Source organism: Trachypithecus francoisi, unplaced genomic scaffold (assembly GCF_009764315.1).
Source record: "Trachypithecus francoisi isolate TF-2019V2 unplaced genomic scaffold, Tfra_2.0 Lachesis_group17, whole genome shotgun sequence".
Taxonomy (NCBI): Eukaryota; Metazoa; Chordata; class Mammalia; order Primates; family Cercopithecidae; genus Trachypithecus; species Trachypithecus francoisi.
The window spans coordinates 99841461-99853845 of record NW_022681462.1 but is presented as its reverse complement, the minus strand read 5'-3'; the positions used below and the strand labels follow the sequence as shown (position 1 = coordinate 99853845).

The following is a 12385-nucleotide window of genomic DNA, read 5'->3' as shown; positions in this document are numbered from 1 at the left end:
AACTCCTGGTCTCAAGTGATCCTCCCACTTTATCCTCCCAAAGTGCTAGGATTACAGGCACGAGCACTGCACCTGGCCTGATGTTTAGGTTATTTTAAAGCATGTGAAAACTATGTCAAAGGGACAGCCTCTCTAACTATCCTCACATCTCCATATGAACGAAAGGCACTCTACAGGGTGGATGGGCTAAAGGAATTCCATCTCATAAGAGGAGGAACAGGTACAACCAAGGTGTGCTCTTGTCTAAGGTCCTGATGCACGGGAAGGATGGATACAACCATGCGGCACCCAAGGATGCCAGGCAAGAAATTAAAAATGGTAAGTTATATACACCTCTGAATTTAGTGCTGTCAACTGTCATTCATCATATTAACTTTGCATCCATATCTGTAAAGGGTAGAGGCATAAAATCAAAGTGTCACTGAAGACTTTTTTTTTTAAAAGTAAAACATCCAAACTTAATGGTAGCAAATCAGAAAAAAACACAAGGCCAATAGTAGCCCAACTTCACTGAGGGTGAGTGGCACTGTCACAACTGCCCTGCAAGTGATTATCTCCCTGTCATTTGCATACAGACATATACACAGAACATGCCCTCGTTCCATACAAACAAGATGGGGAGGTCAGGGACAACCAGTGTGTTGAAGGAGAAACCCCCAGTGGCTGGGAAGGACACAAGTCACTTATGTGGTAGAGAAAAAAGAGTGAGCATCCCACAAGCATTTAGGGAAGGACGGCCAACAGGAAGACAAAGCCAGGAGTTTTCTCAAACTACAAACCTTTCTCCCCTACTGCTATGGTGGCAACAGGCATAGCTCAACCTGACCAGGAATGAATACAGTGGTTCTCAACCCTGGATGAAATCATTTGGCAAGCTTTAAGATCTGAGGGATCAGGAGCAGCACCTGGGCTGAGAACAGGTTGGGACCCTTTTACGAAGTACAGTTGTTAGGGTTCTAGGTGCAAACATTCCCTGAAACACATGAAGCTGAAAGGGAATTCAATGATAATGTTTATTTGAAGAGCTTAATGCAATATTTACAAAATATTACTTAAGTGGCAATACAAACATACAGAGCGAAACCAATGGCATCTTACCCGCCTATTGAGAGCTGTCTTGCTACCAAGTTTTGTCATCTCCCCAAGGCTGTTCTGTGAAACTCTCCTGTCAGCATCTTCCTGTATCCCTTAAAGCAAGACAGCATCACTTACACCAAAATTCTGTTGTATGTGATATTTAAAGAAAGGTGAAATCACAACATTTTTCAAGGTAAAAAAGAGAGTCGCCATAAAGAAACGACAAAACTATTTCAAACTCAAAGCACTTTAGGAGCCTGAGCTTTACCTGTAGTATCTGAGCATGGAACGTCCCCATTTGTTGCTGAAGTTACGAGAAATTGTCTTGCATTGCTCAGTCCACGACTATTAAGGAACACAGGCAAATGCACTATGTTGCGCATGTAGTCATGGCCATTTATATTCGAATCCCGAAGCACACTATTGAGGTTCTGGTTAATCGCCTTTATGATAATATGTGGATCACTTGCAAAAATGGCAATGAAAGGGCCTTTTGAAAACAGAACTCGGACCTGTGGTAGAAGACATGTACAGTTGCAACACACATGTTAATTGTCCAAAAGAATAAGGCATCTCTTCAAAATATGTGCTATCTTTTGGTGACTCTATTTCTAAACTACTATTTCTTGTTCATCAAAACTTATTCTGTACAGAAGCAAAGTTTATTGACAGCTCAATCTAGGTTTGCTGTCATCTAACATGGATAAAATCTGCAAAGAAAATTTATATTGTCCTTCTTTCAGACATTTACAGTCTGCTAAAGAGATAAATCAACACACATGAGAAACATTCATGAATACACATGAGGTACTGGGCACACTGGTCTCTGCCCAAAGTCAAACCACTATTGCTCATAATATACCTTACAGAGAGCCCCACTGATGTACTTGCTTTAATTAAAAAAAAACCCTACAAATTCTGTGGGCTTCCTGTGTCATCTTGGATTCTAACCATAACTATCTGCAAAGAAAAGCTTGAGCCACACTGCAGACTTAAGAGATGCTCTATTCATTTTTTTTCTCACAGTGCCATTAAGCTAAAATTATTTAAATCTCTTTGTGACTAAACATTTATTCTTTCTATGTTTCTGCATAAAGAATGGTTGTTTTTACAAAAGAAAAATCACAAAATGAATAGGAACTACTCAAATAAAAACCAATTCCATTCTATTTTTAGATATTTGTGAAGTCACACATTCTCTCAAGTGCCACAACATAACAATGGCGACTTTTGAGGTGGCGCAAACATACAGTGTCCAGCATCTGAAGGACTTTGTCCTGTTCACAGGCATCTAATCCATCAATGATGACGACCAGCCTTGTCTGATTCTGAGTGAAGCTGTCAATGGTTTTTGCCATCCTGGCCATCAATTCTACTTCACATTTAAGAACCTGTATTGCAAAGGAAGGTACAGAAAGCACTGAAGGAAGACCCAAGAAGCTTAAACATATTTCTTAGAAAGTGTGATAAAAAGTCATCTAATAGGAACAGAAGACATTCAAAGTCCGTGCTGCCAGCTGTGGTTCCACTTAAAATAAGAGCAAGTACTTCACAATTTACCAAGTGACTACACATAAATTACAGCAGTTGATCCTCAGAATGACACTGTGGGACAGACACTACCACATCTGTTCTAAAAAGAACAAACTGGGTTGAGTGACTAACTTGCCAAGGTCAGAGGCTCTGAATGTCAAAAAATTCAGATCTGGATGCAAATCCAAATGATCGAAGCACTACACTGCTGCTGGCTCCGTGATGGCATCTGACCTTGACCACAGGAATGAGCTGCAGAATTCTATAAAGTTCCTTTCACTTTGAAAAACAAAATCCTATATTATTTATTTTGGTGGTTCAATTTGCTATTTTTAAAAACAGATCTCTTTACTGGGCTCTAGAGGAACTTACATTATTAGATAGTAGTTGCTAACTCAAATAACTTATAAAAGTCTATTTTATAAAAACATGCTATTGTTATAATGTTTCTCACTCCAAATATGTACTTCCACTGGAAAAATCTGGAATAGAACTCAAAACAAATAAAAGGACTGCTGGTTTCTGGTTCTACATATATGTAAACACTTTAGAAGTGGCCACTCCTTGATTATGTATGCTTATATATGTGTGTGTGTGTGTGTGTGTGTGTGTGTATAATGTGCATATTTAATATGTATGCTTGTATATGTAAATGAAATTAAGGACAACAATGATACTGGAGATGGGAGAGAGAAATTAGGATTATTTTGCTTTTATAAGATAAACTACCTGAGAAGTGATACTGTATTACTTGAAAGTGGGCTTGGATTCATTGTAAATGCATATTGCAAACTGTAGGGCAACCACTCAAAAAAAAGTTTAAAAAAAAGTACAATTGATATGCTAAGAAAGGTGAGAAAATGGAATCATATAAAATGCTCAATAAAAGCATAAAAGACAAAAAGAAGAGTAGAAGACAAAAATAGGAATAAATAGAGCAACAAATAGAAAACAGTAGCAAATGCAATGGATATTAATTCATCTAAACCAATTATACCTTTGAACGTCAGTGTTCTAAAGATACCAATTAGAAGAAAGAGATGTCAGAGATGATCAAAAAACAAGAGCTAATTTTGTTATCTATAAGAAACCCACCTTACATAAAAAGACACATGTAGATTAAAAGTAAATGAATGGAGAAAGATATACCAACACCAATCAAAAGAGAGTGGGAGTAACTATATTAATTTCAGACAGTAACTATATTAATTTCAGACAGAGTAGACTTCAAAGCAAGGAAAGTAACTGGGATTAAAGAGGGGCATTACATAACAACAAAGGAGCTGATTCTCTAAGGAGACATAACAATCCTAAACATTTACATATCTAAGAACAGAGAATCAAAATATATAAAACAAAAGCTGACAGAACTGCAAGAAGAAATAGATAAATACACTATCATAGCTGGAGACCTCAACACCATTCTACAAGGACAGATGCAGCAGTCATAAAACCAGTAAGGACGCAGTTCAGCTCAACACCACCATCAATCAACTTGGTATAACAGACATCTACAGCTACTTCATCCAAAAAAAAAAATTCACATAAAGCATTCACCAAGATGGACCACATTCAGAGCCATAAAACACACCATAACAATTTTTTTTTTTTTTTTTTTTGAGACGGAGTCTCGCTCTGTCACCTGAGCTGGAGTGCAACGGCGCATCCTCAACTCACTGCAAGCTCCGCTTCCCGGGTTCACGCCATTCTCCTGTCTCGGCCTCCTGAGTAGCTGGGGCTACAGGCACCCACCACCATGCCTGGCTAATTTTTTGTATTTTTAGTAGAGACAGGGTTTCACCATGTTAACCAGGATGGTCTCGATCTCCTGACCTCATGATTAACCCGCCTCGGCCTCCCAAAGTGCCAGGATTACAGGCGTGAGCCACCGCACCCAGCAACAAATTTAAAATAGAAAGCATGCATACAATGTCTTCCCTTGGTGGAATTAAACTAGAAATCAAAAACAGAAAGATAATTGGAAAATCCCAAAACATGTACAGATTTTAAAACACACTTCCAAATAACACATGGGTCAAAGAAAAAAAAATCTCAAGAGAAATTTTAAAATATTTTGAACTAAATAAAAACGGCAACACAACTTATCAAAATTTGTGGGATGCAGCAAAAGAACTGCTAAGAAGAAAATGTATAGCACTGAATGCATGTATTAGTAAAGAATAAAGATATAAAATCAATAATCTGGCTGGGTGCAGTGGCTCATGCCTGTAATCCCAGCACTTTGGGAGGTCAAGCAGGGTGGAGCACTTGAGCTCAGGAGTTCGAGACCAGTGTGGGCAACACGATGAAACCCTAACTCTATAAAAATTAGCCAGGCGTGCTGGCATGTTGCCTGTGGTCCCAACTACTCGGCAGGCTGAGGTGGGAGGATTCCTTGAGCCCAGGGGGCAGAGGTTGCAGTGAGCTGGGATCGCACCACTGCACTACAGCCTGGGCAAAAGAGTAAGATTCCATCTCAAAAAATAAATAAATAAAACTAAAATAAAAATTAATAATCTAAGCTTCCACCTCAGGAAAGCAGAAAAAGAAGAGCAAATTAAATGCAAAGTAATCAGAAGAAAAGAAATAATAAAAACTAAAACAGAAATAAAACAATGAAACCAAAAGCTAGTTAGGTCAAAAGGTAAACACAACCAGTAAGCCTTGGACTAACTAAGATGAAAGAAGAGGGAACACAAATTCAGAATAACAGCACATGAAAGAGAGGTTATCACTTTAGACCTCATGGAAAAAATAGGATAATAAAGGGATACTACGAACAACTCTATGCCCACAAATTTGATAACTTAGATAAACGGACCAGTTCTTTGAAAGACATAATTTGCCAAAATTCATAAGAACAGGCCTGTATCTACTGAAGAAACTGCATCAATAATAATTTTTCAAAACAGAAAGCACCAGGCCCAGAAGGGTTCATGAGTGAAGTCTACCAAGTACTTACAGAAGAAATTATACTAACTCTACAAAGCATCTTTCAGAAGACAGAAGCAAAGGGAATGCTTCCTAACTCATTCTATGAAGTCAGCATCACCCTAATACCAAAACCAAAGTCATGACAAGAAAAGCAAACTACAGACCAATAAATATCTCATGGGCATAGAAGCAAAAATCCTCAACAAAATATTAGCAAATCATATGCAAAATATATAAAAAGAATTATACACCACAGTCAAGTGAGATTTATGCCAGGTAGGTAGGGCTGGTTCCACATTCAAAAATCAATTAATGTAATCCATCACATCAACAGACTAAGCTGGGCACAATGGCTCACAACTGTAATCCCAGCACTCTGGGAGGCCAAGGAGGGTGGCTCGTCTGAGGTCAGGAGTTCGAGACCAGCCTGATCAACATGGTGAAACCCCATCTCTACTAAAAATACAAAATTAGCTGGGCATGGTGATGCATTCCTGTAATCTTACCAACTTGGGAGGCTGAGGCAGGAGAATCACTTGAACCCAGGAGGCGGAGGTTGTAGTGAACTGAGATGGTACCACTGTACTCCTGTACTCCAGCCTGGGCAACAAGAATGAAACTCAGTCTTTAAAAAAAAAAAAAAAAAAGACTGAAGAAGAAAGATCACATGATCATATAAATAGATACAGAAAAGGCCAACACCCATTCATGGTAGAAACTCTCAGTAAACTAGAAACAGAGAGGAACTTCTTCAACTTGATAAAGAATATCCATAGTTAACATCATAGTTAGTGGTGAGAACATGAGAACATATACTAAGATCAGGAACAAGGCAAGGATGTCCCTTTTCTTACCACTCCTTTTCAACATAGTACTGGAAGTCCTAACTAATGCAATAAAACAAACAACAACAACAAAAAAGGAAATAAAAGGTATGAAGATTGGGAAGAAAGAAACCTGTCTTAGTTCACAGGTGACTTGACTCTATGTAGAAAAACTGAAAGAATCAACAACAAAAAAACCTCCTGGGACTAACAAACAATTATAGCAAGGTTTCACACAAATGTACAAAAATGAAATAGGTATAAATCTAACAAAATATGTATAAGATCTATATGAGAAAACTACAAAACTCTTGAAGGAAATCAAGGAAGAACTAAATAAATGAGGAGATATTCCATGTTCACGGATAGGAAGACTCAATACTTGACCTATAGATTTAATGCAATCTCAATGAAAATCCCAGCAAGTTATTTAAGGTGAATCAAAAGTTCCTATGAGGAGAAAAAGACCCAGAATAGCTGACACAATATTGAAGGAGACTGACACTACCCAACTTCAAGAAAATAAAGCTAGAGTAATCGAACAGTGTGGTATGGGTAAACAAATAGACAGAGAAAAGAGCGCCCAGAAACAGACCTACACAAATGTAGTCAATTGGTCTTTGACAAGTGGCAAAGGCAATACAATGGAAGAAATAGTCTTTTTAACAAATGGTTCTGGAACAACTGGAAACAAAAAAAGAAAAGAAAAGGTAAAGAAAGAGAAGAGAGGAGAGAGAGGAGAAGAGAAGAGAACAGAACAGAACAGAAGAGAACAGAAGAAGAAGCAAGGAAGCCAGCAAGAAAGCAAGAAAGAAGAGAATCTAGACACATTCACACTTCACAAAAATTAACTCAAAATAGCTCAAAGACCTAAATGTAAAAATATAAAACACCTACAAAATAACAGAGGATAAAATCTAGATGACTGCAGGTTTGGTGTTAACTTTTTAGATAGTACACCACAGCAAGATCCATGAAAGAAAGAATAAGCTAGACGTCATTCAAAATGTCTGTTCTGCAAAAGACACTGTCAAGTGAATGAAAAGCAACCCAAAGAATGGGAAAAAATATTTCCAAAAAGCTTATCTGATAAAGGACTATTATCCAAAATATACAAAGAACTCTTAAAACTCAACAATAAGAAAATGAACAACCTGATTGAAAAATAAGCCGAAGACCTTAACAGCGAATTCACCAAAGAAGACATACAGATAGCAAATAAGCACATGAAAATACGCTCCACAACACGTGTCATCAGGGAGATGCAAATTCAAACAATAAGATACCACTGCACACCTATCAGAATGGCCAAAATCCAGAACACCAATAATACCAAATGCTGGTGAGGATGTGATGTGGAGCAACGGGAGCCTCATTCATTTCTGGTGGGAATGCAAAATAGTACAGCCACCTTGGAAGACAGTTTGGTTGTTTCTAACAAAACGAAACACCATACAAGCTAGCAATCACACTCCTTGGTATCTACCCAAAGGAGTTTTCAACTCCTTTATGTTCACACAAAAGCCTGTACACAAAAGTTTATAGCAGCCTTATTCATACTTGCCAAAACCTGGAAGCAATAAAGATGTCCTTCAGTAGGTAAATGTATAAATGAACTGTGATATATGCAGATAATGGAATATGAGCCATGCTAAAAAGAAATGAGCTAGCAAGCCATGAAAAGACACGAAGGGAAACTAAATGCATATGACTATGTGAACAAAGCCAATCGGAAAAGACTACACATGTATGATTCAACTAGATGACATTCTGGAAAGGGCAAAACTATGGTGACAGGAAAAAGAAATGGTAGCCAGGGATTAGGGAGGAGGGTGGAGGGAAGGGTGAACAGGTGTGAACAGGTGAAGCACAGAAGATTTTGAGGGCAACAAATCTACTCTGTGTAAGACTATAATGGTGGATACATGTTACACATTTGTCCAAGCCCATAGAATGTACCACACCAAGAGTGAACCCTAATGTAAACTAGGGATGCTGGGTGATTATGATGTGTCAACCTAAGTTCGTCAGTTGCAACAAATGTACTGCTCTGGTAGTAATGGTGCTAACTGGGGAGGCTGTGTATGTGTAGGGGAAGTGGGTATATGGGATATCTTTGCACCTCCCTCTAAATTTTGCTGTGAACTTAAAACTACCTTAAATTATAGTCTTGAATGAATGAATGAATGAACAAATTAACTAACCTAAAATAAATGCAACACTTTAACACAGAGAGTATACTTCCTAAGGCCCAAATGAGCATGGCAGTGGCAGCATATTCACATTACAATTTTTTCTAATAACCAGTGAGTGCTTACTTTCATGAATCCTTCACTTTTCAATTTATGCAGTTTGGAGGCTGCATTATGGAGGCGTTTTCTTTGGGAATTCAGGAGGGAGTCCAGCACTTGCCACCATGTACGACAGTTCAACACAAAGGCCAATCCCACTATAGATGCGATTGATATGAGGACAGCATTTACAGTCAGATGCTTTGGGTCAACTCTAAATATAGCCAGAAGAGTAATTCCAGATATAATGCAGCCAATGATAAAAAGGAAGATGACAAAAGATGGGAGACAACAGGTTTTTTTCCATTTCTTTTTACCTGTAATGCAACAAATGGTTTTAATAATTACTAACATATCAAGTATCTAGAAAATCCTAACATTATAGTCACAGTACCTGACGAATCTAATGTTCAAGGTGTGTTTCATGAAAATAAACTGAACATCCATCCCACCCCAACCCCTTACACACAAGGAAGGAAGGAAGGAAATCCTACCCTGAGTATCTTCAGTCTTGAATACTCGAAAAAGCCTGGTTGCCAAAAAGCCAAACTCTCTTTCACAAGCATCCGAGAGGGTTGCAATCATTTCAGCCAGAGAAGTTTCTCCACCTACACTGGACAGTCTATTGTAATCTGTAAACAAAAACCTTGAAGAAGAGAACAAATCAAACATTACTTTGGTATCTAAAGTAACAAATAACTTAAATGTATGTATGTCATCTTTGCATCATTCACCCTTTATTTTATTTCTCTTTCAAAATGTTGTTTTTTAAATTCCAAGGAGGGAAAAGAATTTGTAATCAGGTAGCTTCCACTTCTAAAATCTTACATACTTTTCTTAGGAAAAAAACAGTAATAAAAGTGAAATATGCAGGGTCATATGAAGTGATTCTGACTAAGGACAGTCGGGGGGAAGTTATGCCAGAACTTAGATGTGGAGTATCGGACACCCCAGCAGATCTGATGACACAGTGGTTAAAAGGTGACACCCGTGTCACAATGTGGCCACCAAGAGTTGCACAAAGAAAGTTTTCTAACACCAACGAAAGAGACTCTAACCCTGAAAAAACAGTAATTACATTCATTAAAGAATTTCAAGCCCAGTAATACCATTTAAAAACTCAGGTTTTAGAATGGCTTATTTTATTTATAGCCTCAACGTCTACCAGGGATTGAGAAATAGTTGTAAAGTATTCTCTTCACAATTGTTCTTAAAAATTAAGTGAATTATTTGTGTTCTGAGTCTCTGAATCATTATTATTTCTGTATTAGTTCCTTTCTCCCTTCCATCTGTAAATTAAACTCTCATCTCAGTCCAGTAGATAAGCACTGCTCTCAGAATACAATCTGTATTATACTGTGTGGTCTTGATGATGCTATTTTAATTTTTCTAACTGAAAAAAAAAATTACCACCTCATTAATTAGACTGGTTTCCTTATTTTCTGTAAAAACATTCTCCCAATTATTTTATTCTGTTTTCCTTTTAACTTTTTCACTTTTAAATCCTTTTCTTAATACTTAATTCTATATGCTAGTTACTTAAAAGTTTTCACCTTTATTTTTCTCTTATATTCAGTTTTAATATTTTATCTGATTTGGTCTATTTATTTTTATCTTAAATTACACTTATTTTTTCTTATAATTTAAAATTGTTTCATCTTTTAATGCTTTTTACTTATTTATTTAGTGACAGGGTCTCACTTTGTCGCCCAGGCTGGAGTGCAGTGGCATGATCTTGGCTCACTGTACCCTCAACCTCCCAAGCTTAAGCAGTTCTCCCACTTCAGCCTCCCAAGTAGCTAGAACTACAGGCACGTGCCACCACACCCAGCTAATTTTTCTATTTTTTGTAGAGATGGGGTTTCGCCATTACCCAGGCTTGCTGCGAACTCCTGAGTGCAACCAATTGCCCGCTTCGGCTTCCCACAGTGCTGGGATTACAGGTGTGAGCCACCACATCTGGCCTTAATACAATTTAAATTCTTACATTGCTTACTTCCACTGAATTTCTTTTGCTTTTAATTTTCTAGCCTTTTTTTTCTTTTTTCTTTTTTTCCATTTTACTTTCCTCTGGAGTCCTCTACCTTTCCTTTATTCCTGGACTTAAACATTTTTCATCTTTTCTGTTTTCTCATAAATTTCCCACTTAGTATGACTAATAATTTTAGATAGACATGTGAATATATTTCCTGAGCTGAGAAAAGCACAGCTCAGAGAAGGGAGCTGGGTTTCCCCAGGTTAACTGCTCACATAAGGAGGGGCCAGGTCTCCAACCAGGAGCTCTCTGGGAACCAAGGCCATTGGCTGGACCCTTCCTCCATCCAGTGCTCTCTTCAAAGTGTGTTCCAAAGGACGGTAACAGGTGACATAACAGGGAGAAAAGGTTTATGCTCAAATAAAATTTGGTAAATAAAGGTTAAATAGGTTTCTTTATGGAAAGGTGCCTCTGATCCTTTAACATATAAGAGGGATACATAATCTGAAGTGTTTCCCACAGTATTTGACCAGGGCATGTTTTTATTTTTGTATGTAAAAGGTTCCAGGTACCAATGTTTTTTGGAACATACATTGAGAAATTATACTCTATAAACTTTTTTTTTTTTTTGAGATAGAGTTTCGTTCTTGTCACCCAGGCTGGAGTGCAATGGCACGATCCTGGCTCACTGCAACCTCTGCCTCCCGGGTTCAAGCGATTCTCCTGCTTCATCCTTCCAAGTAGCTGGGATTACGGGAATGCACCATGACGCCCCCTCTAGTTTTGTATTTTTAGTAGAGATGGGGTTTCACCATGTTGGGCAGGCTGGTCTCGAACTCCTGATCTCAGGTGATCTGCCCACCTCGGCCTCCCAAAGTGCTGGTATTGCAAGGGTGAGTCACCGTGCCCAGCCCCTGTAAATTTTTTGAAGTGAAAAATATTTTTTCCCGAATCTCACTGAAGATGTCTTCTGTCAAATGGAACAACTCACCTCACAGGTAAAGCTTTAGTAGTCTGCTCTGGCAACTCAGGTGGATTCACAAACATCAATTTAAGGAGCAGTTCCAAATATCCAATATGTCTTGCCAATCTAGTGCTGAGGACCCAGGCCCAATTCCAACTCTCTCCTTCTCTTCGTCCACCAAAGTAAATGACAACTGAAATTCACAGTTTAAAAAAGTTATCCAAAGCAGTCATCAGTCAAGCAGATCTTTTCTCCAAAGATCAAATATCAAGCGATGACAGCTAAGCTTACATGGCTTTCTATGGTCCCATACTATTTCCTAACTACTCCTCAAAGAATTCCATTAACCTCCCCTAAGATACAGAAGATATGAAAAATGAAAAGTAAACTGACTAAAATATGCCTTAAACAGAAACATAACTGCAGTTCAGATTCAAATGCAAATGACTCTGGATTTATCACTATTTGCAACTGGTAAAGTTGGTTATCAGTTCCTCTTACAGTAAATCTATTTCCTTTCTTGCAACCGAATACACCCCCAAGAATAGGGATTATATTATATTTTTTTACTTTGCTTTTAGATAAAATTAAAAGTACAGACATGGTCAAAATGCTCAAGAGCACACCACTGATGGCTCAGAAGCCTTCTTTTCAGAAAAAGGATTTAAATATAAATCATTAATTAAAGTAAGTATAATAATCTAGGGTCTTGCTTCAAGATTAACAAGTAGTACATTAGTTTATAAGCTACTTCTGCCAAGTTGTGAGCAATGTTCCTTTAGGAAGA

The 12385-nt window shown here is 37.9% G+C and overlaps 1 protein-coding gene across 15 annotated transcripts in view; it reads right to left on the bottom strand.

Moving 5' to 3' along the window:
* Positions 1–12385, bottom strand: part of KIDINS220 (kinase D interacting substrate 220) — a 116644-nt gene that overhangs the window by 52726 nt on the left and 51533 nt on the right. For all 15 annotated transcript variants that reach the window (XM_033176617.1, XM_033176619.1, XM_033176624.1 and 12 more), the window contains 6 exons: positions 11626–11791; positions 9154–9305; positions 8687–8976; positions 2328–2468; positions 1346–1589; positions 1099–1187 (listed from right to left, as the gene is read on the bottom strand). In XM_033176617.1, the coding sequence (XP_033032508.1) occupies positions 1099–1187; positions 1346–1589; positions 2328–2468; positions 8687–8976; positions 9154–9305; positions 11626–11791 (1082 nt within the window). The remainder of the gene's footprint in view (positions 1–1098; positions 1188–1345; positions 1590–2327; positions 2469–8686; positions 8977–9153; positions 9306–11625; positions 11792–12385) is intronic.